This window comes from Scheffersomyces spartinae (genome assembly GCF_019049425.1).
Source record: "Scheffersomyces spartinae strain ARV_011 chromosome Unknown scaffold_8, whole genome shotgun sequence".
In the NCBI taxonomy this organism is placed as follows: domain Eukaryota; kingdom Fungi; phylum Ascomycota; class Pichiomycetes; order Serinales; family Debaryomycetaceae; genus Lizanozyma; species Lizanozyma spartinae.
In genome coordinates this window covers 437,643-458,133 of record NW_025065055.1, presented here as the reverse complement: position 1 = coordinate 458,133, position 20,491 = coordinate 437,643, and the positions used below count along the sequence as shown (strand labels likewise).

At 40.2% G+C, this 20,491-nt stretch overlaps 7 protein-coding genes and 7 non-coding genes across 14 annotated transcripts; 9 read left to right on the top strand and 5 right to left on the bottom strand.

The window, feature by feature from the left end:
• Positions 1–304: 304 nt before the first annotated feature.
• On the top strand, positions 305–4,492 carry SPT23 (Spt23p; the record flags this gene model as incomplete). The annotated part of the gene is made up of 1 exon (XM_043195634.1): positions 305–4,492. One exon carries the CDS (start codon positions 305–307, stop codon positions 4,490–4,492), a length of 4,188 nt encoding a protein of 1,395 aa, XP_043049807.1.
• A 198-nt stretch (positions 4,493–4,690) lies between these two features.
• On the top strand, positions 4,691–5,482 carry HEM4 (uroporphyrinogen-III synthase; the record flags this gene model as incomplete). Its single annotated transcript, XM_043195633.1, has 1 exon — positions 4,691–5,482. One exon carries the CDS (start codon positions 4,691–4,693, stop codon positions 5,480–5,482), a length of 792 nt encoding a protein of 263 aa, XP_043049806.1.
• A 62-nt stretch (positions 5,483–5,544) lies between these two features.
• On the bottom strand, positions 5,545–7,551 carry ACS1 (acetate--CoA ligase 1; the record flags this gene model as incomplete). The annotated part of the gene is made up of 1 exon (XM_043195632.1): positions 5,545–7,551. One exon carries the CDS (start codon positions 7,549–7,551, stop codon positions 5,545–5,547), a length of 2,007 nt encoding a protein of 668 aa, XP_043049805.1.
• Positions 7,552–9,316: 1,765 nt separating this feature from the next.
• On the bottom strand, positions 9,317–9,408 carry KQ657_004984. The gene has a single exon. It is a non-coding gene; the product is annotated as a tRNA-Lys (tRNA).
• A 628-nt stretch (positions 9,409–10,036) lies between these two features.
• On the bottom strand, positions 10,037–10,107 carry KQ657_004983. Its single transcript has one exon. It is a non-coding gene; the product is annotated as a tRNA-Gly (tRNA).
• Positions 10,108–10,117: 10 nt separating this feature from the next.
• KQ657_004982 lies at positions 10,118–10,189 on the bottom strand. The gene has a single exon. It is a non-coding gene; the product is annotated as a tRNA-Asp (tRNA).
• Positions 10,190–10,288: 99 nt separating this feature from the next.
• On the top strand, positions 10,289–10,370 carry KQ657_004981. Its single transcript has one exon. It is a non-coding gene; the product is annotated as a tRNA-Leu (tRNA).
• Positions 10,371–11,802: 1,432 nt separating this feature from the next.
• On the top strand, positions 11,803–13,227 carry KQ657_004980 (uncharacterized protein; the record flags this gene model as incomplete). Its single annotated transcript, XM_043195631.1, has 2 exons — positions 11,803–13,130; positions 13,176–13,227. 2 exons carry the CDS (start codon positions 11,803–11,805, stop codon positions 13,225–13,227), a joined length of 1,380 nt encoding a protein of 459 aa, XP_043049804.1.
• Positions 13,228–13,351: 124 nt separating this feature from the next.
• KQ657_004979 lies at positions 13,352–13,423 on the bottom strand. The gene has a single exon. It is a non-coding gene; the product is annotated as a tRNA-Glu (tRNA).
• A 102-nt stretch (positions 13,424–13,525) lies between these two features.
• Positions 13,526–13,597, top strand: KQ657_004978. The gene has a single exon. It is a non-coding gene; the product is annotated as a tRNA-Glu (tRNA).
• A 458-nt stretch (positions 13,598–14,055) lies between these two features.
• Positions 14,056–14,127, top strand: KQ657_004977. Its single transcript has one exon. It is a non-coding gene; the product is annotated as a tRNA-Glu (tRNA).
• Positions 14,128–15,429: 1,302 nt separating this feature from the next.
• On the top strand, positions 15,430–16,284 carry KQ657_004976 (uncharacterized protein; the record flags this gene model as incomplete). The annotated part of the gene is made up of 1 exon (XM_043195630.1): positions 15,430–16,284. One exon carries the CDS (start codon positions 15,430–15,432, stop codon positions 16,282–16,284), a length of 855 nt encoding a protein of 284 aa, XP_043049803.1.
• A 1,193-nt stretch (positions 16,285–17,477) lies between these two features.
• On the top strand, positions 17,478–18,742 carry RPS42 (40S ribosomal protein eS4; the record flags this gene model as incomplete). Its single annotated transcript, XM_043195629.1, has 2 exons — positions 17,478–17,491; positions 17,968–18,742. The coding sequence occupies 2 exons, from the start codon at positions 17,478–17,480 to the stop codon at positions 18,740–18,742; spliced, it is 789 nt and encodes a 262-aa protein (XP_043049802.1).
• Positions 18,743–19,012: 270 nt separating this feature from the next.
• Positions 19,013–20,488, top strand: ISN1 (IMP 5'-nucleotidase; the record flags this gene model as incomplete). Its single annotated transcript, XM_043195628.1, has 1 exon — positions 19,013–20,488. The coding sequence occupies one exon, from the start codon at positions 19,013–19,015 to the stop codon at positions 20,486–20,488; it is 1,476 nt and encodes a 491-aa protein (XP_043049801.1).
• Between the last annotated feature and the right edge of the window lie 3 nt (positions 20,489–20,491).

Below are 20,491 nucleotides of genomic sequence, written 5' to 3'. Positions count from 1 at the left end.
ATTGAAGGGCAACCCCTGATACAGGTCAACTTACTTAACTCAACGTAACTTACATAAGCTTTTCATTCCATACAAACGTCGCCACTAAAATTCATCAACAACGTGTGGAAAGAATACTTGTCATATTTTAAATAGTCGTCAACAGGTCCTATCATCGTGTTGGTGTTAACTCCGTCCTGTCCCGTGCCATACGATACGTTACATTTGATCTCTTCGTTTACATTACATTACAGTACAGTACAGTACAGTACAGTACATTACATTACCGTACACCGCTGTTGCTCTTTGTTGAGACGCTCATATCATGACTTCAGCTATACAAACCCAACCCGGTGATGAGCACATCAAGACTTCAAACTCGACTACAGACATGTTGTTTACTGGTGATACAGACATCCTTGATGAGTTCTTAGACCAAAGAGTATATGATTCCCTTACATCAAACACGCCTACTGCCCCCAGTCCCCCAGCTGGTGGCACTACTGGTGCTACGGCCATCTCACATCATCACCATAATAATAACGGGGTGTCTTCCTCGCTTCTTAACACCAAATTGGAAGATGTAGATGCCAGTATGTTTGCTGCGACTGATGACATGCTTTTACAACAGTTCCACGCGTTGGATCCGTTGCCTACACAACTGCACAAACTGCTGAAGCTGCAACTGCTACTGCTGATTCTGCTGCAGCTGAATCACCATATAGCATCGTACGAACTCGATGATGATTCCAATGCCTATGTGTATTCATTTGATAATCCTTCCGCAACAGAGCAAGACCCTTCAATGCAGCAACATCAACATCAACAACAATCTGATTTAAAACAAGAATTGTCTAGTCCTGCTCCTATTCCCGACGTTAACTTCACTATGGAAGATCTAAACATGCCCACTATGGACGATGACAATGAAGATGATAACTCCCCTTCAGTGGTACCTGTACCCAAACCGTTCTTCCCCACCAACTCTGTGCTTTCCGACTATGATGTGGTGAGAGAAGAGTTCTCCAAAGTCAAATTCGGCAATCAGAATATGAATCCGTGTCCTGATACTTTACAAGTTTTAGACAAGTCATATTTGGACTTTTCACCTGAAGCCATGAGCAAATTACCTTATACATTGGAATTATCGCTGTTACCTTCCTTTTCCAGAGTTGAAACTCAGATCAAATTGAAATTCCATTTACTGCCTCCTCCTCCACAAATTTTGTTACACGTACCACAAGATTTGATCTATAAGAATAAGTTTTGTCTTGCTGATTCCCTTGAGGGACTCAGTGAGAAGTTGAAGAAGTCCATGCTCTACTTGGACGCCTATGTTCTTACTTCCGATCTCAAGGTGTCTTGTGGGATCTGTTCCCGATGTATCAAGAGAGAACAGAAACGTGCTTCCAGACGGAAGATGAATAACGGACAAGGAGAAGTGGAGGAATTTGAAATCAAGCAGGAACCGGTCCCGGCTTCGGCCTCGGCTTCAGCTTCAACTTCAGCAGGCGGAGTTATGAAGAATAATCCAAACTCTTGGGCAAACGATAAGATGATGAAGAAAGCCGTCATTTTCAACTGTAAGGAGCTTGTTTCTTTCCCTCCTCCCAACGGACTTAACACGGACTTATCCAAGTCCCTTGAATTATCCGTTAGAATCATTTGCTACTGTCGACATCATAAGGAATCTGAGGGCTTCAAATTACTCTTCATCATCAAGAACTACGAGGGAGAAGTGGTGGCTAAACAACTATCTTCATCCATTATGATTATGGATAGAAAGAAGAATCTTTCCATGCCTACCAGTACGCCATCGATCAACAACTCGTTACCCGGATCAACTTTGGGTTCGACTTCAAACTTGCAGGCTTTGAACCACTCCAATTCTTTCTCCGATGTCAGCAGCAGTCGATTCAATCAAACAAATAATGACCTTATCATAACCAAAACGAACGGCGATGAAAGTTTATTGTTCCTGTCAGGGCAAATGATGCAACCCATATCACCTAATTCCATTGACGAATCAGCTTCAGATCCTCATACGACCACAAATACAGACCATTCTTCCGTTCCAGGACTCTTTTCATCGTTGAACCATTCTATCAATGCGGCTAAGACTAACATTGCCAACGCTTGGAACTCAAACTTGGGTTCTTCCACTAACCCGGGCATGCTGAATGGAACAACAAGCAGCACTGCTTCTGCTTCTAGAAAGCGAAAGAAGCTTTCTGTTGATGATTCGTTGAATGAATCGACCAACCCAATGTATAATGGAAGTACCAATGGCTTTTCTCCGGTTAGTAACAGTGATACCAATACTTCTGTCACCAATAGTTCATTCATGGCCAAACCAAATGGGGCCAGCAGTCATGTTCACGCAGTTGGTGCTACTATGCCCTCTCAACCTCAACCTCAAATACATCTGCAGCCTTCATCGTTGATCAATGGATCTCCGTTTGCTCAGTCTTATGGTAGTAACCCATTGGTTCCATCTATTCAGAAGATAATCCCCGCTCAAGGTCCAATCAGAGGTGGTATTGAAGTTACTCTTCTTGGGTTCAACTTTAAGCCTGGTCTTCAAGTGAAATTTGGTCCGAATCTTGCTCTTGCAACCCATTGTTGGTCCGAGACTACCATAGTCACTTACCTTCCTCCTGCCAATCAACCTGGCCAGGTTTTAGTAACCTTTGATAACCCACTGGAAGACAATAGTACTATAAATAATCTGGTTAACTCACCTCGAAGTGGAAGCATGGGTACGTCTGTCGGGTCGTCCTTTGCTCAATCATCTGGTATTCAACATCAACAAATCTTTACGTATAATGACGACACGGACCGTCAATTGATCGAGTTGGCATTACAGATTGTGGGCTTGAAGATGAATGGTAAATTGGAGGATGCTAAAAACATTGCTCGAAGAATTGTCAACTCCGACAACACTGGAGGAGGAAATAATGGAGGTAATGAAGGCTCATCAACTACTAATACCAGAACCAACTCCTCCTATAAAACGGCAACTGACAGCGACCGAGAATGGTTTGTTAATGCCAGTAGGGCCGTTGAAACATTGACCAAATCAGATATGGCCACTGAAGAAATCTTGATTGACTTTCTTTCATTGGTTGATTTGCCGAACTGTCCAATCATCATCCCCAACTGGCAATTGTGCAATGATGAAGGTCAAACGTTGTTACATTTGGCTACATTGAAGAACTACGGGTTATTGGTTAGGTTTTTGATCTCCCATGGATGTAAGGTTGATGTCAGGGACACTCAAGGTATCACGCCTTTATTTTTGGCTTCTATGTGTGGATACCGGTCCCTTATGACCATCTTCTTGGAGTGCAAGTCGAAATGGAACACCAAATTGTCCAACCAGAAATACATGAAGGATTATTGTGACATGAATGTCTTGGATATGTTCAATTCCGTTGGTTCTGCAGATGCAACCCTGGATGATAAGTCTGGATCACTTTCGAAGTCTGTCAGTATGGAATCATTGAACTCGTTATTCACCATGGGAATCGGCCGTCATATTTCAAGAATGGTCAAGGAAGAAGAGACTACCACCTCGTCCCAAAGTGTGAATAAGAATAAAGGAGGCTCGATCACCAATGCTACGACCAAGAATAAGCTGAATAGATTCAGAAGCCAGCTTTTGGAGAATGTAGTGGAGGGAAGCGATCAACAGGATGAAGACGATGAGGAAGAGCTTGGATTTGCAGACGATGAAGATGCTTGTAACAATGAATTTGACTATCTGGAATTCACCGAGGAAGAAAGCGACATTGTATACCTGGAAGACGATTACAGTGACTATGATGATGAATACGAAGAAGAAAACATCATTGCTAGCCAGCCGGTGGTAGCTCCGGTGGAGGCACCATCTACCACCAGTGAAGCAGTTGAAGAAGATAATATGTCTGCCAGCTCGACCTCGACCATCGTACCGGGCACGTTGATTGCCGGAGGTGGCATATGGTCTAAGGTTAGCAGATTCTTAAGTAAAGAAGAAGAAGGAACCTCGGCCTCTACTACAACCACTACCAACATGGAGGAATCGTTACCTTCGTACGATGATCTTTTCCCGTTTGGTCCACACACAATGCAATCTAAGCCCAAGACCTTTGTTGAGCGAGAATTGAATGCTCAAACTGCTACTTCAGCAGCACCAGCAGCAGTGGCCTCCACTACGAACGTGGGGTCTTCTGCAGACGTTGTCACCACCAATAGCGATGAGGAAGTGATCTCATCTGATTCCAGCGAAGACATGGTGATGTCGTATATTAACAGACCAAGAAAGACTGTTGAGAACGACAAGATGTTGTTGTTCTTCTGGTTCCCTACATTAGTTTTAGTTGTGGGTATCTTTTTGTTGATGTCTGTTTTTGACTACAAGTTCAAGACCATTGAGAGTATCAAACAACAGATCAGAATGCTGTTGGGGAACTTGTTGGTTGGGAACGAGCGCATTGCCCGTATTTTTGATAATGATGGTGTTACTGCCTGATAATTGGGGGAAGGTCCGTGGGGGATCCTGGGACTTATTTATTTATTTTTCTGCTTTAATATTTCTATGTATACTCAATAATGTAATTTGTTTGACATCACCAAAGTAGTGTGGATACCAATTATATTTCGTATAAGCAAAAATCTGGCACACCAAAGTTAAGGTAATATGTATGCTCTTTAGAGTAGCGTTAATAATATGAACCATGTTCTTCTTCTAAAGAATAAGACTGTTCCTGTGGACCCGTATTTTGAAGCTTTTAGGTCGGAGTATAGTACGACATTCCTACCACTATTAACACACACTCACACTAATAAATCGGACACTATCAAGTACTTATTAAGCTCCGAGTTTCTTACGACAGAAGCGATAATTATTACGTCACAACGAGCTGTGGAGATCCTAGTACAGCTTCTAGAAGAGTTACCAACATCTGTTGTAGATTCCATCAAACAGAACCAAATAGTATACACTGTGGGTCCAGCTACCAGCAAAGTACTTGAAGATGCCGGTTTCGGGCAAGTTCGTGGAGGAGAAAATGCCGGTAACGGATCAAAATTGGCCGATATTATTATTGCCGATGGAATTGGTCAACTTGTATTTTTCACTGGTGAGACAAGAAGAGACATTATACCTGTCAAATTGGCACTGGCGGGGATCCCATTGGTTGAGAAGGTGATTTATAAAACAGAGAACAGACACGACATTATTAGTCTGTTCAACTCATGGGTGGATGATGTTCAACAAAGTGAGGGTATAAAATGGGTAGTATTCTTTAGTCCTCAAGGTACTGAACTGATAGTTGAATATTTGCAAAATTATAAAGGTGTAGATTATAGAATTGCTTCCATTGGACCGACAACCGAAGAATATTTGGTCAAGAATGGGTTGGTTCCTCAAACCGTTTCATCCAAGCCTCAAGCTCAAACACTTTTCCAAGAGATACAAAACCAACGTACAAAAGAGAGAGAGACATTCAGACATAAGTAAACAATAATAAATAGTAATATAATAATAAATAAGTCGTAATAATTATGGTAATAATGTCGCTCTTATTTAGAAGCACTCTTGACAACATCGATCACGTGAGGAACAACCCCGGGATTGGCCAAAGTAGAAGTGTCACCCAATTGGTCTTCTTCACCTGCCAAAACCTTTCTCAAGATTCTTCTCATGATCTTACCGGATCTGGTCTTTGGTAAGTCATCAACCAACAAGATCAACTTGGGGGCAGCGAATGGACCGATTTCCTTTCTGACAGTCAAGATCAATTCCTTCTTGACGGCTTCAATGTCTTCAATTCCTTCCTTGGACTTTAATGAAACGTAAGCAGCCACTGCTTGACCAGTCAACTCATCGGCGTAACCTACAACGGCAGATTCTCCAACCAATTCATGTTCAATCAAAGCAGCCTCGATCTCAGCAGTCGACAACCTGTGACCGGAAACGTTGACGACATCATCGACTCTTCCCAAGATCCAAATGAATCCGTTCTTATCTCTTGCAGCACCATCACCCGAAAAGTAGTAACCAGGGTATGGCTTCAAGTATGTATCAATGTATCTGGCGTAGTCCCCGTAGATACCTCTGGTGATCGAAGGCCAGGCGTTCTTAATGGCCAAAACACCTTCAGAGTCATCTTCCAATTCTTCACCACTAACTGGATCCAAGATCTTAGCATCAATACCAAAAAATGGTAAAGAGGCCGACCCAGGCTTGGTGGGAGTAACACCAGCCAATGGTGTGATCAAATGAGACCCAGACTCAGTTTGCCAATAAGTATCAACAATATGGGCTTGACCTCTACCGATATTGTCGTTGTACCAATGCCAGACTTCAGCAGCAATTGGTTCACCAACAGAACCCAAGACTCTTAAAGAAGACAAGTCGAAATTCTCAACAAACTTTGTCCCGGCTCTCTTTAACAATCTTAAAGCGGTTGGAGCCACGTAGAATTGGTTGACCTTATATTTGTCGACAATTTCCCAATATCTGGAGAAGTTAGGATAAGCAGGAGTCCCTTCAAAGACCACAGAAGTGGCACCGTTCAAAAGAGGTCCATAGACACAGTAGGTGTGACCAGTAATCCAACCAATGTCACCAGCAGTGAAAATAATGTCGTTCTCATGAACATCAAAGGTATATTTGGTAGTCAAAAGTGCCCCCAACATGTAACCAGCAGTAGTGTGTTGGACACCCTTTGGCTTACCGGTTGAACCAGAAGTATACAAGAGGAACAAGGGGTCTTCAGAGTCAACGGGGACAGGAGGAGAATAAGGTCCGTATTTGACCAATTCTTCATGCCACCACAAGTCTCTACCGGCGCTGAATGGAACATGAGAGTTACCGGTTCTTTGGAACACCAAGACGTTTCTAACGTTTGGACAGTCCTTCAAGGCATCATCAACGATCTTTTTGGTTTCAATAGTCTTACCACCTCTCTTGGACTCATCGGCAGTAATGACAATACGAGAGTCGGCATCTAAGATTCTATCCTTAAGAGAAGTGGAGGAAAACCCAGCGAAAATGACACTGTGTTGAGCACCGATTCTAACAATGGCCAACAAGGTGACAATGGCTTCAGGGATCATTGGCAAGTAGACAGCAACTGAGTCGCCCTTCTTAACACCCAACTTGGTCAAAGCTTGAGCCAACTTGGATACTTCCTTCAACAATTCCCCGTAGGTGATGATTCTTCCAGAGTCAACTTCATCACCTTCATAGATAAGCGCTGGCTTGTCGGGGTTCTTGTGGGCCCATCTGTCAACAGCGTTGTAACAAGCGTTCAACTTACCACCCACAAACCAAGCAGGAATGTCTCCGTTATCGAAATCGGTGTCTGGTTTAACGGGGTATCTGGCCAAGTCAAAGGGTCTGTCCCAAGACAAAAGTTCCTTGGCCTTCTCACCAAAGAAGGTGGCGGGATCTTCAACAGATTGTTGGTGCCATTTCTTATAGGTTGCGAAATCTGCAATGTTTGGGGTTTCAGTGGCTCTTTCAAGGAATCCCTTTGGAGGCTCCGATGGAGCTTCATGGTCAATAGACAAGTGTTCAGGCATTGGGATACGTTATATAAGTAGTAAGATTAAAGATCTGATCAACACACCCTAATTACTATAATATATATATATATATGTCGTTGGATATAAGAAACGGTGCTAGCGCTTGCTTACAGTGGAAAAAGATGGAGATAGCAAATTATAGTACCTTTAAACATTATGGGGAGCCATGGGTGCCTTTATATATTTTTAGTGGGGGGACTAAATGTCTGGGGTTTGGGGTTTAAGTTGGGCCAATTATGTCTGTCAGACAGCAACAAAGCCGTTGAATGTACATGCTTAAGATTGTGGTGAAGTTATGGGGTAATAAATCTGGTCGTGTAATACACATATTATGGGGTAAAGGAAAGGAAATAATGGTGGTCACGTGACATGCATTGTCCTTAGCACGATTGATTCACTCCCCTTGTAAGACTTTAAACATGTTGTATACGTGTAAAATATACTTCAGATTACTACTACTTGTCTGTTATATTTTAAAATAGTCATATTATGGTATCGGACTTTCTAAGTTTATAGCCATCTATATATTATTGTCTGATTCTCAAACGTCTTCCTTGTTGGCCGCTTACACTTTACTGATGAAGAATGCACTTAAGTCGCACAGACTGTCTGGCGGGCCCGCCGCATTGAGCCCGTATCTGCATTCACAGCGCGGTGAATAGTACTGTTGTGCGGGGGTTAGTAACTGCGTGTGCGTACCACCCAACTACAGGGAGAGGGGTTGCGACCTTAGCTCTTCTTCGGAGTTTACAAAGGGCCACGATCTGTGAGTTCAAGGGTTAGTGGAACCACCAGTGACGGCGGTACGGAAACAAAAGTCAGATGTTTGTACCAGCGCAATTTTTATTAACGGTTTCGCTTACAAAGTGTCTGGTGTGTCTGTCTGAACAAAACCACACATCTTTGGTCATTTTTTGTTCCTGTTCCCCGCCTCTAGAGTGGCCCAACAATCACCGGGCCTCAACTTTTGAAGTCTTGATTAATTGATTAATGTCTGAACTTCAAACTAATTTATAACAGTTGTAAAAGCATCGCCATTGTGACGACGGTGATGATTCGCAGAATCTTTCTTCTAATCTGCAGACAAAATGAAGTAGTCAATTAGATTCATTCATGGAATGTACTTCAATCAACTGTATCGTAAAAGACATCAGTATTATTCTATCTTTATTCTGGGGTGCTTGCTCGGAGATGTTTCCTTCAGTCCATTTCTTCAATACTATAACTGTTCTTAGTTCCAATACTACTACTAAGTCCATTTATCGAGCCATGCAACAAAACCAACTTCTGTTTCTTGGCATAGTTCGGGTACCTGGCTCTACTACTCATGAATCAAAAAAATGTCCTATTCACTGTACTCACCCCCACAAATCTGCCCTTAACACCACAACTCAACTTCCCGCACCACCGCTTACTATGTATGTTCGACTCCCACTATTAAGCTTTAGACCTTTTTTTTCTTGTCTTTCTTTCCTTTCCTTTCTTCTTTATCTTATTGGCTATGGCATGCCGTAATGGAGATAATTACGGAGCCGGTCAGCTCGGAGTTCATCGCGCGGTGGGGCTGCCATATTTTTCATAGGACGGTTTATGGCGTACCGTTGTCCCAATTTGGATTATTTTGTGGGGTATTACAATTACAACCTGACATCTACATCAACACCTACCGTTGCACTCACCGAAACGTCTTATTGTAGTTCGTTAAAAAAATGGTACGAAACCTGAAGTCAAAAAAATACATGGTGAACGAAGTTCGGAACTTAGCCCGACGCGGGGGTCGAACCCGCAACCTTTTGATCGCTTCTCTTGTACAAGACTAAGAGTCAAACGCTCTACCGATTGAGCTAGCCAGGCATGCTCATGTTCGAAAATTGTGGATGTTATATATTTGCAAAGTATTATAGACAGAGCCTACCGTCCATGTGTATTCAAGGTTTATACCATAGGGCTATATGGCTCTGGGTAGATTCAATGAACATACGATATATATGAAAATAAAATAAAAGCACTCTTAAGTAGTCACATGAGCTGGCTAATTGTTTTACAGCCGAAAGATGGAAATTTTAACACTAAAGGAATAAGGGACATGTTTCAAGCATCTTTTATCTCACCTCATTGAACAATATATAAGCACCTTCATTTTTTTCTAAGATCACCTTTCATCCTTTAGTATTCCAGCGTATTTAAGCCAGCGTTCAGTATTTAAATATATCTAAGAATCGTTGGATGATAAACTTTTATAATTCATTCACTAAAATTGTTTTCTAACACTATACAATTCCCACAAATATGAACAATTAACTTCAAAAAGGTTTATCGGACAAATTCTCTAGTACAACAAGTAAATAAATATACTCAAAGTCCTTGCTTTTGTTTAACTATGTTTAAATATCAATACATTTTATAACCCTCCGATAACCTACTCTTTAAACTCATAAACCAATGGTGTTAGGGTCTGTTAACTTTAAGGAATAAAAAAAAATGCGCAAACCCGGAATCGAACCGGGGGCCCAACGATGGCAACGTTGGATTTTACCACTAAACCATTTGCGCATTAGAAATGCTCCGCGACGGGGAATTGAACCCCGGTCTACCACGCGACAAGCGGTAATTCTAGCCACTAAACTATCACGGATTTCTTGTTTACAAAAAGTAGTGATAAAAACAAATGTTGCAAAAATAGCACAATTATTTTAAATCATAGTAACACAATGCAGATTGTTTTACAAGTAAGGGCTCTGTGGCCGAGCGGTCTAAGGCGGCAGACTCAAGTTCTGTTATCGTAAGATGCGCGTGTTCGAATCACGCCGGAGTCATCACACTATACTTCCTTACTTCTTTATTTTTTTATGTTACTATTAACGAGTACTACATGAGTACCCACCAAGTACAACAACTACGAGCATTCCATAACACGATACAATAGTACTATGAAGCAAATGTTTCTATGAAAATTAAATGACTTAGACTGATACTTTCTTATCCAAGGTTGATAGAAACGCGTCTCTAATTGTACACAAAGGATTTGTACAGTCCATTTAAGTCACTTCGGGATTGAGCGTAATGACAAGAGTCGCTCGTGCGTTACATGGGTTCAATACAATAAAAGGAACATTCTAAAGCCACTTCTTATTAAGAAGAAGGAAAAGACCACTTAATTGCTCACAAACTCGTAAGTTGAGGATCTCGGGTAACTTTTCGTTTGCCGAAAAACCCTTTGTTTGTTTATTAAAAGAAGAATACAATATCGTTTTGCGTTCATTCCGATCGCTGCTTTAGGCTAGATACACAAGGGTCGCTCTGAAACAAGTAGAGATACCCCTCTGACTAAAGATCAAACTTTTCTAGAACCAACAATTGGTAACCATCGAAGTACGCTATTAAAGAGTGCTTATTGTTTAAATTGCAACAGTGCGAGTACTACTAAACTTAGTCACAAGTCTAATGTGACAAGGATAGTGCAATGACAGCGTAATAATAGTGCGATAATAGTGTAACAACATAAACTCTCTGAACGTTTCCCTTGACGTCTCATGATGCATTTAGCTATGTTAGAACTATTTCAAGATCATTCCGTAAGGTGGTTCCAACCTTTTACCTGAACATTCCAAAAAGCAGGACACGAGCAATTGACACGAGACACACGTCAAAAAACCTCGTATGCTGCGAACAGTAACGTTTTAAATGTTATTGTTATTGTTATTATTCTTGTTATTGTTATTGATATTAGGACTAAAGAAGTTGGCTATCAATGTCGCGTAAGAAAATTCACTACTAATTTCCCCACGCTCCCACTTCCCCATTGCATCATATCACTGCAAGTCTTTAAATTGTTGCAAATGTCAACCTGATACAACGAAAACTCTCCCAAATCAGAATCCGGGATGTACAACCGGTTAAATAAAACAACGCCTAGTCAATGTAATGTTAGCCTGGTTGGAATAGTAAAGACAACCAAAGAGTCTAGTCCATATTACTAACAGTACCAACAACAGACTTCATTAGCATATTTAAGCACATACATATCTCTCTGTCGAATTATCTCCACTAATATACTTATATAAATATACATATTTAACAAGTCTAGTGTAGATTAGTGTTGAAGCTACATATTTCTTGTTCTTTTTGCAACCGGTGCAGATTTACAACATAGTACACTAACTTCCCCTACTAATACAACATCTTGCTCTGGTGAGATTCTCTTAGCTTCGTCGTTCACTTGTTCATATAGATACCGACAATCCTAGAATGAACTTCCACTCCTTCTTATGGGCTAGCTTATTTGTGCTAGTTAATTTTGCACTTGTTGATGCAAGCCCCATCCATCTTAATGAAACAACGACTACAGCCTATGTTAGAAATAATGTTACTTTATCTGAAACGGTTCCATTACATTCCAGACATGGAAAAAGCCGTTCTAGAGAAGGCTACGGATCTACTGCCGTTGTGAAACTCGTGGAAACACATACTGAATACTACAGAGAAGTTGCAACCACCTCTACTGTTGTCATTGATGAAACAAAGACTATAACTACAGATTGTATGACAACTGTTACTGAAAAACACCACTGTGATGCTTGCTTTGTTTCTGAAATAATCAACACGCTTGAAACAACTATCACAATCAGTGATAATATGGTTGTCCCTGTTCCTACTGAAGAAGCAAGTTGTAATGCGTGTTACACCGCAGTTATTACCATCACGAAAACAGAATACCACGGTTGTGACAATACCCTCATCGATACCTCTACCAATACGGATACAATGACCGAAGACTGTGATGAGTGCTATTATTCCAAAGTAGTTGAATCATTCCTGACAGAAGTCACTGAAACTGATTCAGTTGGAGTACCTATCACCTTGCTGCCAGCTATCTCAACCAGTGAAACCGGAACAGTTATACCCAGTTCAGTCAGTTACGCAAATACCAGTTTGCCCGGTTCTACAAGAACCAGTTTGCCCAGTTCTACAAGAACCAGTTTGCCCAGTTCTACCAGAACCAGTTTGCTGAGTTCTACAAGAACCAGTTTATTCAGTTCTGCAAGAACGAGTTTAATCAGTTCCAATTCTACTATTAGAGATTCTACATTTGATTTCAGCACAACTAGTGCTCCAATTGCTTCAATCACATCTAAACTGTCAGAGAGCAGCAAAAAACCCTCCAAACCTACTTCTACGGCTATTCCAAAAGTTACTGCTGATGTGTACGCTGATATGTACTTATCAAAAGACTTGAATATCACGTTTGCTAAAGAGATTCTAGACTATCACAATCGCAGAAGAAATATTCATCAAGCTCCAGACTTGAGCTGGAACAAAACTCTTTATGATTACGCTCAAGCTTACGCCGATCGTTACACATGTGGAGCTCCATTAGTTCATAGTGGAGGTCCATACGGGGAAAACATATCTTCAGGATATTCAACTCCCGCAAGGGGAGCTAGAAGTTGGTATAATGAAAGACACGCTTTCAAATATGGTATTGATGATCTCGGTACTTCGGGTCACTTTACTCAAATGATGTGGATATCTACAACACAGCTTGGATGTGCTTATAAGGATTGTGGTACGCGGGGGTTCTATCTAATATGTTCTTATTACACACCTGGTAATTTAGCTAGTCTTGCTCCTGAAAATGTCAAACCAGCACTTACTACTGATTTATCATATTGATAACACAACGATATACATAGCGTTCTATTTAGTTGTTTAGCTCCAACATTCCATGGATTAAATTTCATTTCTTTTTATATGATATTTATGTAGTATAACCTAGTAAAAAGAAGCAAAAATAAAATTCCGATACCGGGAGTCGAACCCGGGTCTGCTCGGTGAAAGCGAACCGTGCTAGCCGTTACACTATATCGGACTTTGATGTGATAGTTTACATGCAGAATAAACGACTAGTAACACTTCTGGATATATCATCTAAATGGCATATTTGTATCCGCACTTTAATTATACATCAAAGTCCGATATAGTGTAACGGCTAGCACGGTTCGCTTTCACCGAGCAGACCCGGGTTCGACTCCCGGTATCGGAATTTCTTTTTTGAATCTCAGTAGTTTCAATTTCTCAACTGAGGTAGAAGACAATATCTAACAAATTACGTCACCTTGACTAGGTTATTCAGATGGGAATAATCCAAAGAAACAGAGCAGCTTAATTAACGCTACAAAAAATAATTTCGCCATACATATTGGTTAATAAGCTTGACCGAAACTTGATAAAGTTGAATATTGTTTCAGTTGTGAAAATAACTGCTTAACTCGAAAGATGTCCATGTTTTACCCGTAAAAAGCTTTGAACAAAGTAGCGATAAAAATAAGTCAAGTTCTTCATACTCAAAAGAGACAAGCTATACACTGGACAGCTACAAATCCTACTAGACTAGGAATGCATAAGCTTGACTTCCATTATGACTCAAACTCAAATAATTCCTTACTCACGTGACAGCTTAGCAGCATGACTACTCAATGTACATGAAATTATACATCAAGGTCCGATATAGTGTAACGGCTAGCACGGTTCGCTTTCACCGAGCAGACCCGGGTTCGACTCCCGGTATCGGAATATTTTTATGGTAGTGCCTATTCTTGCAAAACTACCTCTTTTTTGGTTTTGGTAATTTGACACTCATCTTGAGAAAGGCCAAAGTAAAACTAGATAATAAAGGTAACAATGACATCTATCAGTAACCAATCAGAACTCTAGGTAGAAATGGGGCCTTCTCCGTGACTTTTTTCCGGGATCAGGTGAAGATGACTTTCTCTATGTTTCAAAAAGATTGGTGAGCCCACCTACAACCCCACTATAAAAACATAGGAACGGAAAAGCACTTTACCCGGAGTTGACTTATCCGGACTAAGCGACTAGGAAAATCTTAACTGGGTGAAAACACACAACCATAGGAGATGACAATGAAGAGTCCGATGCAAAATCATCAATACGAAAATCATACAACTTGCTGTAAATCAGGTTATGTTATCCTTACAAGTAATGATCAGCATGAGAAAATTATTTAGTAACTGCTGCCACTGAATAAGAACAGCCATTCTCTGGCATTCTACTCACAAGTAGTAAGAACAGAAGGGAATCAAAAGTCTCCTCTCCTCTTCTGTAAGGGTTACCAATTGTTAAAGCAAGTAGATAATGAAGAGAATTATTCACACAATCACCTCGTAGCACCCTCACGTTCCCATATAATATATCATATATCACGCTTATCACTCGCCCCTTTATTGTTGCCTCCCCACCCCGGTGTGCGTAGAGGTTAATTCTTACCGTAACTACAATCAAACTCACCTACGTTTCTATCTCCACAATATCAACTCCGAGTCACCCCCGCGCACCCCACCAGTTTCAACTCCGACCTGTAGAGAAATCTGAGTTTCTTAATGAGGTTATTGTGCCCGCAAGGTATGTTAAGTTTGCTGAGGATGACGCACCGGTGGTCATTGTCCGATCCAGATAACAAACTATGAACGAGTTAGATAAAGTAGGTACATACTGTATTGTACAGTAAAGACGGTAGTAGAAGTAGTCAATAAGGGAATGATTTAGTAGTATGTACGGTTTCACACGACCCGGAGACCGGAATCAAATGCACAATTTTTTATCATAATAGATGGGCTAATTTTATAAGGCTGTGAAAGGATCAGCACCAAACTATATATACCCTTGTAATCTCCCCATAAACTGTTCAAACAAATAGAAATTTGAAAATTGACAAACTATCACTTCACTTTTTAAAGTTATTGCTATACCCAATACAATACTAAATTAAATTTATACTACTTCTACTATTACTACTACTACTACTACTACTACTACTACTACTACTACTACTACTACTACTACTACTACTACTACAATATGTCATTAAGAACATTGGGATTACAATCAACCTTCAGCCGCTTTTTCAAAGGCGGAGAAACAGACACTGTGGTGCGGGCTGTGCTGACAGTCTTGGACTTTAAAAGATTTCCTCAGGAATCTTTAGACAACATTATTACACGATGCGATCAAGAGATCGGTGGCTATTCAACAGTTGCTGTGGACTATGTTCCCGAAACTCAAACAGGAAGATTCACTGGTTATTTAAACTTGGACTTACCTAAAGATAACCCAGAAATTACTCGTTCAGGGTATGCCATGTTTAGAACAAAAGATCAAAAGGAAAGTTGGCTTGTAGGTGACAGATTTTGGGATTGGTCTCAATTTTCAAGCTTAGTCTTGAGAGTTAGAGGTGATAGACGGAAATATTTGGTAAACATTCAAGCTAACACTCCATTGATCACTGATTTATTTCAACATCGGTTATTCTTGAACACTCCTGGTGAGTGGGAGACTGTAGTGATCCCATTGAATGACTTTGTCATGACCAACTGGGGTGTAATTCAAGATGGCTGTGAATTGAACAAGAATGAAGTTAAAACATTTGGAATTGGCTTATTGGATAAGCAATATGGTCCATTTAACTTGGACATTGATTGGGTTAAGGTTATGACTGGTGTAGAGGTTGAACGTCTTGCTAACAAAAATAGAAAAACTGCCATGGGATTACAAGGTAGTGAGACCGCTACAAGTGATGCAGCAACTGCAGCAGCAGCTGCAACTTCATCGATTTCTACAGAGGGTCCAGAGTTCGAATTGGAAGATGATTCTTATGAACATGGTGCTGCTATTCCTTCAAGAATGCCACATGAACCCCATAATAAAGTGATATAAGCATTCAGTTTTATATCAACGTATAAGTATTTTGTCATTATCAGCGATGTGGTTGGACATTCGTTGCACTAGTTATTTATTCATAGGGAATCAAATTAATTGATCTAATTTTTTTGATTGTAGTCTACAATTTACCAATAGTAGAACCAATAAATTGGGGTAATAGCAGTGGAAACTTTTCCTGTTCAAATGAATGCATGACTGCAACAAATTGAATTGAGTCCTTCTGTTCCCCACCTTCTATCAAACTAATTGTGTCACAATAGATAACTCAACCTCTTATCAAAAAAGACAGGACAGGCTTTAAGTATGCATCCACAATCTATGCTACTAGTGTAAAAAGTTTAAAACAATGCAAGCCTTAAGATGGCCCCTTTCCTTGACTTGTGCTTCGTCTCCGCATTAGAATCTTGAAAGCCGTCTCCACATTTCATAGAAGACAATCAATTTATTCTTTTCAAGGTGAGAGAACAATTGCATTGCTAGAGTGTATCATGAATAGTAGTGACTCCCTTTTGCACTCGATCTCCTCTTTTGCTTCTTGGTGAAGCTTCTCATTCTTCTCCACTAGAGGGGAATCTTCTTTACCAGATGGCTTTTTCCCTACACCCATAGTTAACTGTAGTTGTCTCCTTTTCCATTCATTTTTGCGAAATGTGGGGTACATGGTTTTAGAGTGTAAATCCTTACATGATGGTGGGGATCAGATTATTCCTAGTAGAGAATATGTCAGAGACTAATTTAGCACAATATTCCTCGATTACGATTACTCATGACTCAAGCAAACCTACATGTAAAGGGGGTTAGGGGTAGCTTTAATATTCACTCAAGGCTCTTGATCGAAAAAAAACATCTTGATACGAATAATTTTTCAACCATTGTTAATGATGCTGTTTTTTGAGTTTCAACGCAGATTGCATTGGTCCAATAGAGCGATTCATTCCATTCTATCTTTTCTTAGTTATCACGTACCTTAATGTCTTGAGTCAACCACCTTTAGTACAGTACATCTTTCCGTTTTGGGAACAGACTGAGCTAAAGTGCGGGTAACCTTGAACTTTCATATCTTTTACATCTCACACGACCCCCTCCAAAGGAGAATGAAAAGTGATGAAAAATTTTTCACTTTAAACATCAATTTTTATCTTTTCTTCTCTTTTTATCACTTACAGAACTAAGAACATTATCACAAAATGGCAAGAGGCCCGTATGTCTTTGAATTCCTTTGTATCTTCTTGGAAGTACTTGGGGGTTAACGTTGAAGGCAGATCACTCTGAAGGAGTATAAACCATATCTTCACTAAACTTTATTTATATATTGTTTGGATGAAGCACCAACTATATCGTAAAAGATATCAGTTTGGATGGGAGCCTTGTCATGATACATGTTTGGATGTCGATGTATTGGAGCATAACAAAACAATGGATGCGATTATTTTTGGCAAACAACATGCTTGTCTGTCGTTTTAATCACTTTTATATAGATCAGGATGGATATATACTCTTAAGAAACTATTCTTTTGATATTCTGTTTAGCGGAATATGCTGACGTATTGATTTTCCTGTCGTTTGAATGCTCCTTTTTTTGATATTCGAAATGTTGTATCATGTAACAACTGTTGACCTCAACCTTGAAGTGTAGTATGATTGGTTGGATCAAACAATACTAACAATTGTTTATAGAAAGAAGCATTTGAAGAGATTAGCAGCTCCATCCCATTGGATGTTGGATAAGTTGTCCGGTGTCTATGCTCCTAGACCATCCCAAGGTCCTCACAAGTTGAGAGAATCCTTACCATTGATTGTCTTTTTGAGAAACAGACTTAAGTATGCTTTGAACGGTAGAGAAGTCAAGGCTATCTTGATGAACGAACATGTCAAGGTTGACGGTAAGGTCAGAACTGACACCACTTACCCAACTGGTTTCATGGATGTCATTACCTTGGATGCTACCAACGAAAACTTCAGATTGATCTACGATGTTAAGGGTAGATTTGCTGTTCACAGAATCACTTCTGAAGAAGGCTCTTACAAGTTGGCCAAGGTCAAGAAGGTCCAATTAGGTAAGAAGGGTGTTCCATACGTTGTTACACACGATGGTAGAACCATTAGATACCCAGACCCAGCTGTCAAGGTTAACGACACTGTCAAGGTTAACTTGGCTACCGGTAAGATTGATGACTTTTTGAAGTTTGACACTGGTAAGTTGGTTATGGTTACCGGTGGTAGAAACTTGGGAAGAGTTGGTGTCGTTGTACACAAGGAAACTCACCATGGTGGCTTCGACTTGGTCCACATAAAGGACTCCTTGGACAACACTTTCGTCACTAGATTGAACAACGTTTTCGTTATTGGTGAAGAAGCTGGTAAGCCTTGGGTATCCTTACCAAAGGGTAAGGGTATCAAGTTGTCTATTGCTGAAGAAAGAGACAGAAGAAGAGCCCAACAAGGTTTGTAAGTTATCAATACTTATTATGAACAGTTACGTGTATATTAGATAGGATACTTGAAAGAGACCTGTATTTGTTTTCGTTACAGAAACAACGTGGAGCAATAAAGTAAAATAAAGATTAACTTAATATTGTTCTCAAAGCCCAATGTGTGTAGGGGTTGGGGGAGTTGGTGTGCGGGGCTCTTGTTATCTTTTTGAACATGAACTGAAATCTAACACAGTGTTTCCAGTGCTTTCTTTCTTTCTGTTCACATACCATATATATATATATATAATATGACATCCAGATATAGAGTGGAGTACCAATTGAAGTCGCATCGTCGTGATGAGCTTATTGAATGGATCAAAGGTCTTCTAGCAGTACCATTTGTTCTTCATGCTGATGCTGAGAACCACTTGCGAACCACTAATGAGGCCAATTTCCAATCTACAGATTCACTTTCAAGTTTACCACAGCGATCTTTTGATAAGCTAGAGGATCAAGTGGCTATGGAATGTCAAAAGAGATATGCTGAAGTGTTTAGAGACGTTGAAAAGCTCATTGACCGTACGATCTACATTGATAAGTTGAATGAAGGTCTTATAGTCCAACATCCAGAGTCCAGATTACGTAAACTTGTTCCTAGCGTAGGTAAGTTCTTTACTTCCTTGCCATTGGTGGAAGCTTTCTTGATAGAAGATGAGAGGCGGTTTATTTCCAGAAGACGGTTGGTTTCACCTTCATTCAATGATGTACGTATTATACTTAATACAGCCCAAGTCTTGGCTTTGACCAAGATTTATGATCTGGACAACCATAAAGCCGACAGATTGAAGTTGATTACATTTGATGGAGATGTGACACTTTATGAAGATGGTCAAAACTTAACTCCTGATGCTCCAGTGGTTGAACGATTGATGAAGTTATTGAAGCTCAATATGTTCATTGCGGTTGTAACAGCTGCTGGGTACCCCGGAAAAAGTGGTGCTGAGAACTACTATTACCGGTTGAAGGGTTTACTTGATCGCATCAAAGAGTCTGACGAATTGACAGATGTACAAAAGGAGAACTTCTTCGTGATGGGTGGTGAATCTAATTACTTATTCAGATACAATGTTCGCGCAGGGAAATTGGTATTCATTGAAGCAGATGAATGGTATCCACCTTTGATGGCACTGTGGAGTAAGTTTAAAATTAACTACATTATGGATTCCACTTATGAACATTTATTGTTATTACAAAAACGATTTGATTTGGTAGATAACACCACAATTATCAAAAAGGAACGTTCAGTAGGAATTATCCCTAATAAGGGTTATAAAATTCTTCGTGAAGAACTTGAAGAAATGGTTCTTTCATGTTCCAACAAATTGAATGATATTCTCACCAAACTTTCTAGTGATCTGTTCAGTATTGATACTGTTAGTGACCACCAAGAACGGTTTACTCGTCGGAACTCATTGGTTGAACTTACACAGGATGAGAATATTCGTGTCTGTGCCTTCAATGGAGGTCAAGATGTTTGGGTTGATATAGGTGATAAAGCTCTTGGTGTTGAACTGTTACAGAAATTCCTTTGTCGTGAAGAACTGCTACAGAGTTGTCCCATTTTAAAAAGTGAAAGTTTACATGTTGGTGATCAATTTGCCAGTGTTGGTGCTAATGATTATAAGGCCCGTTTGAGTGCTTGTACTGCTTGGATTGCAAGCCCCAGAGAAACAGTTGCTATACTTGATGATCTTATTGCGAGAATGGAGGATATTGTAAACTAATTG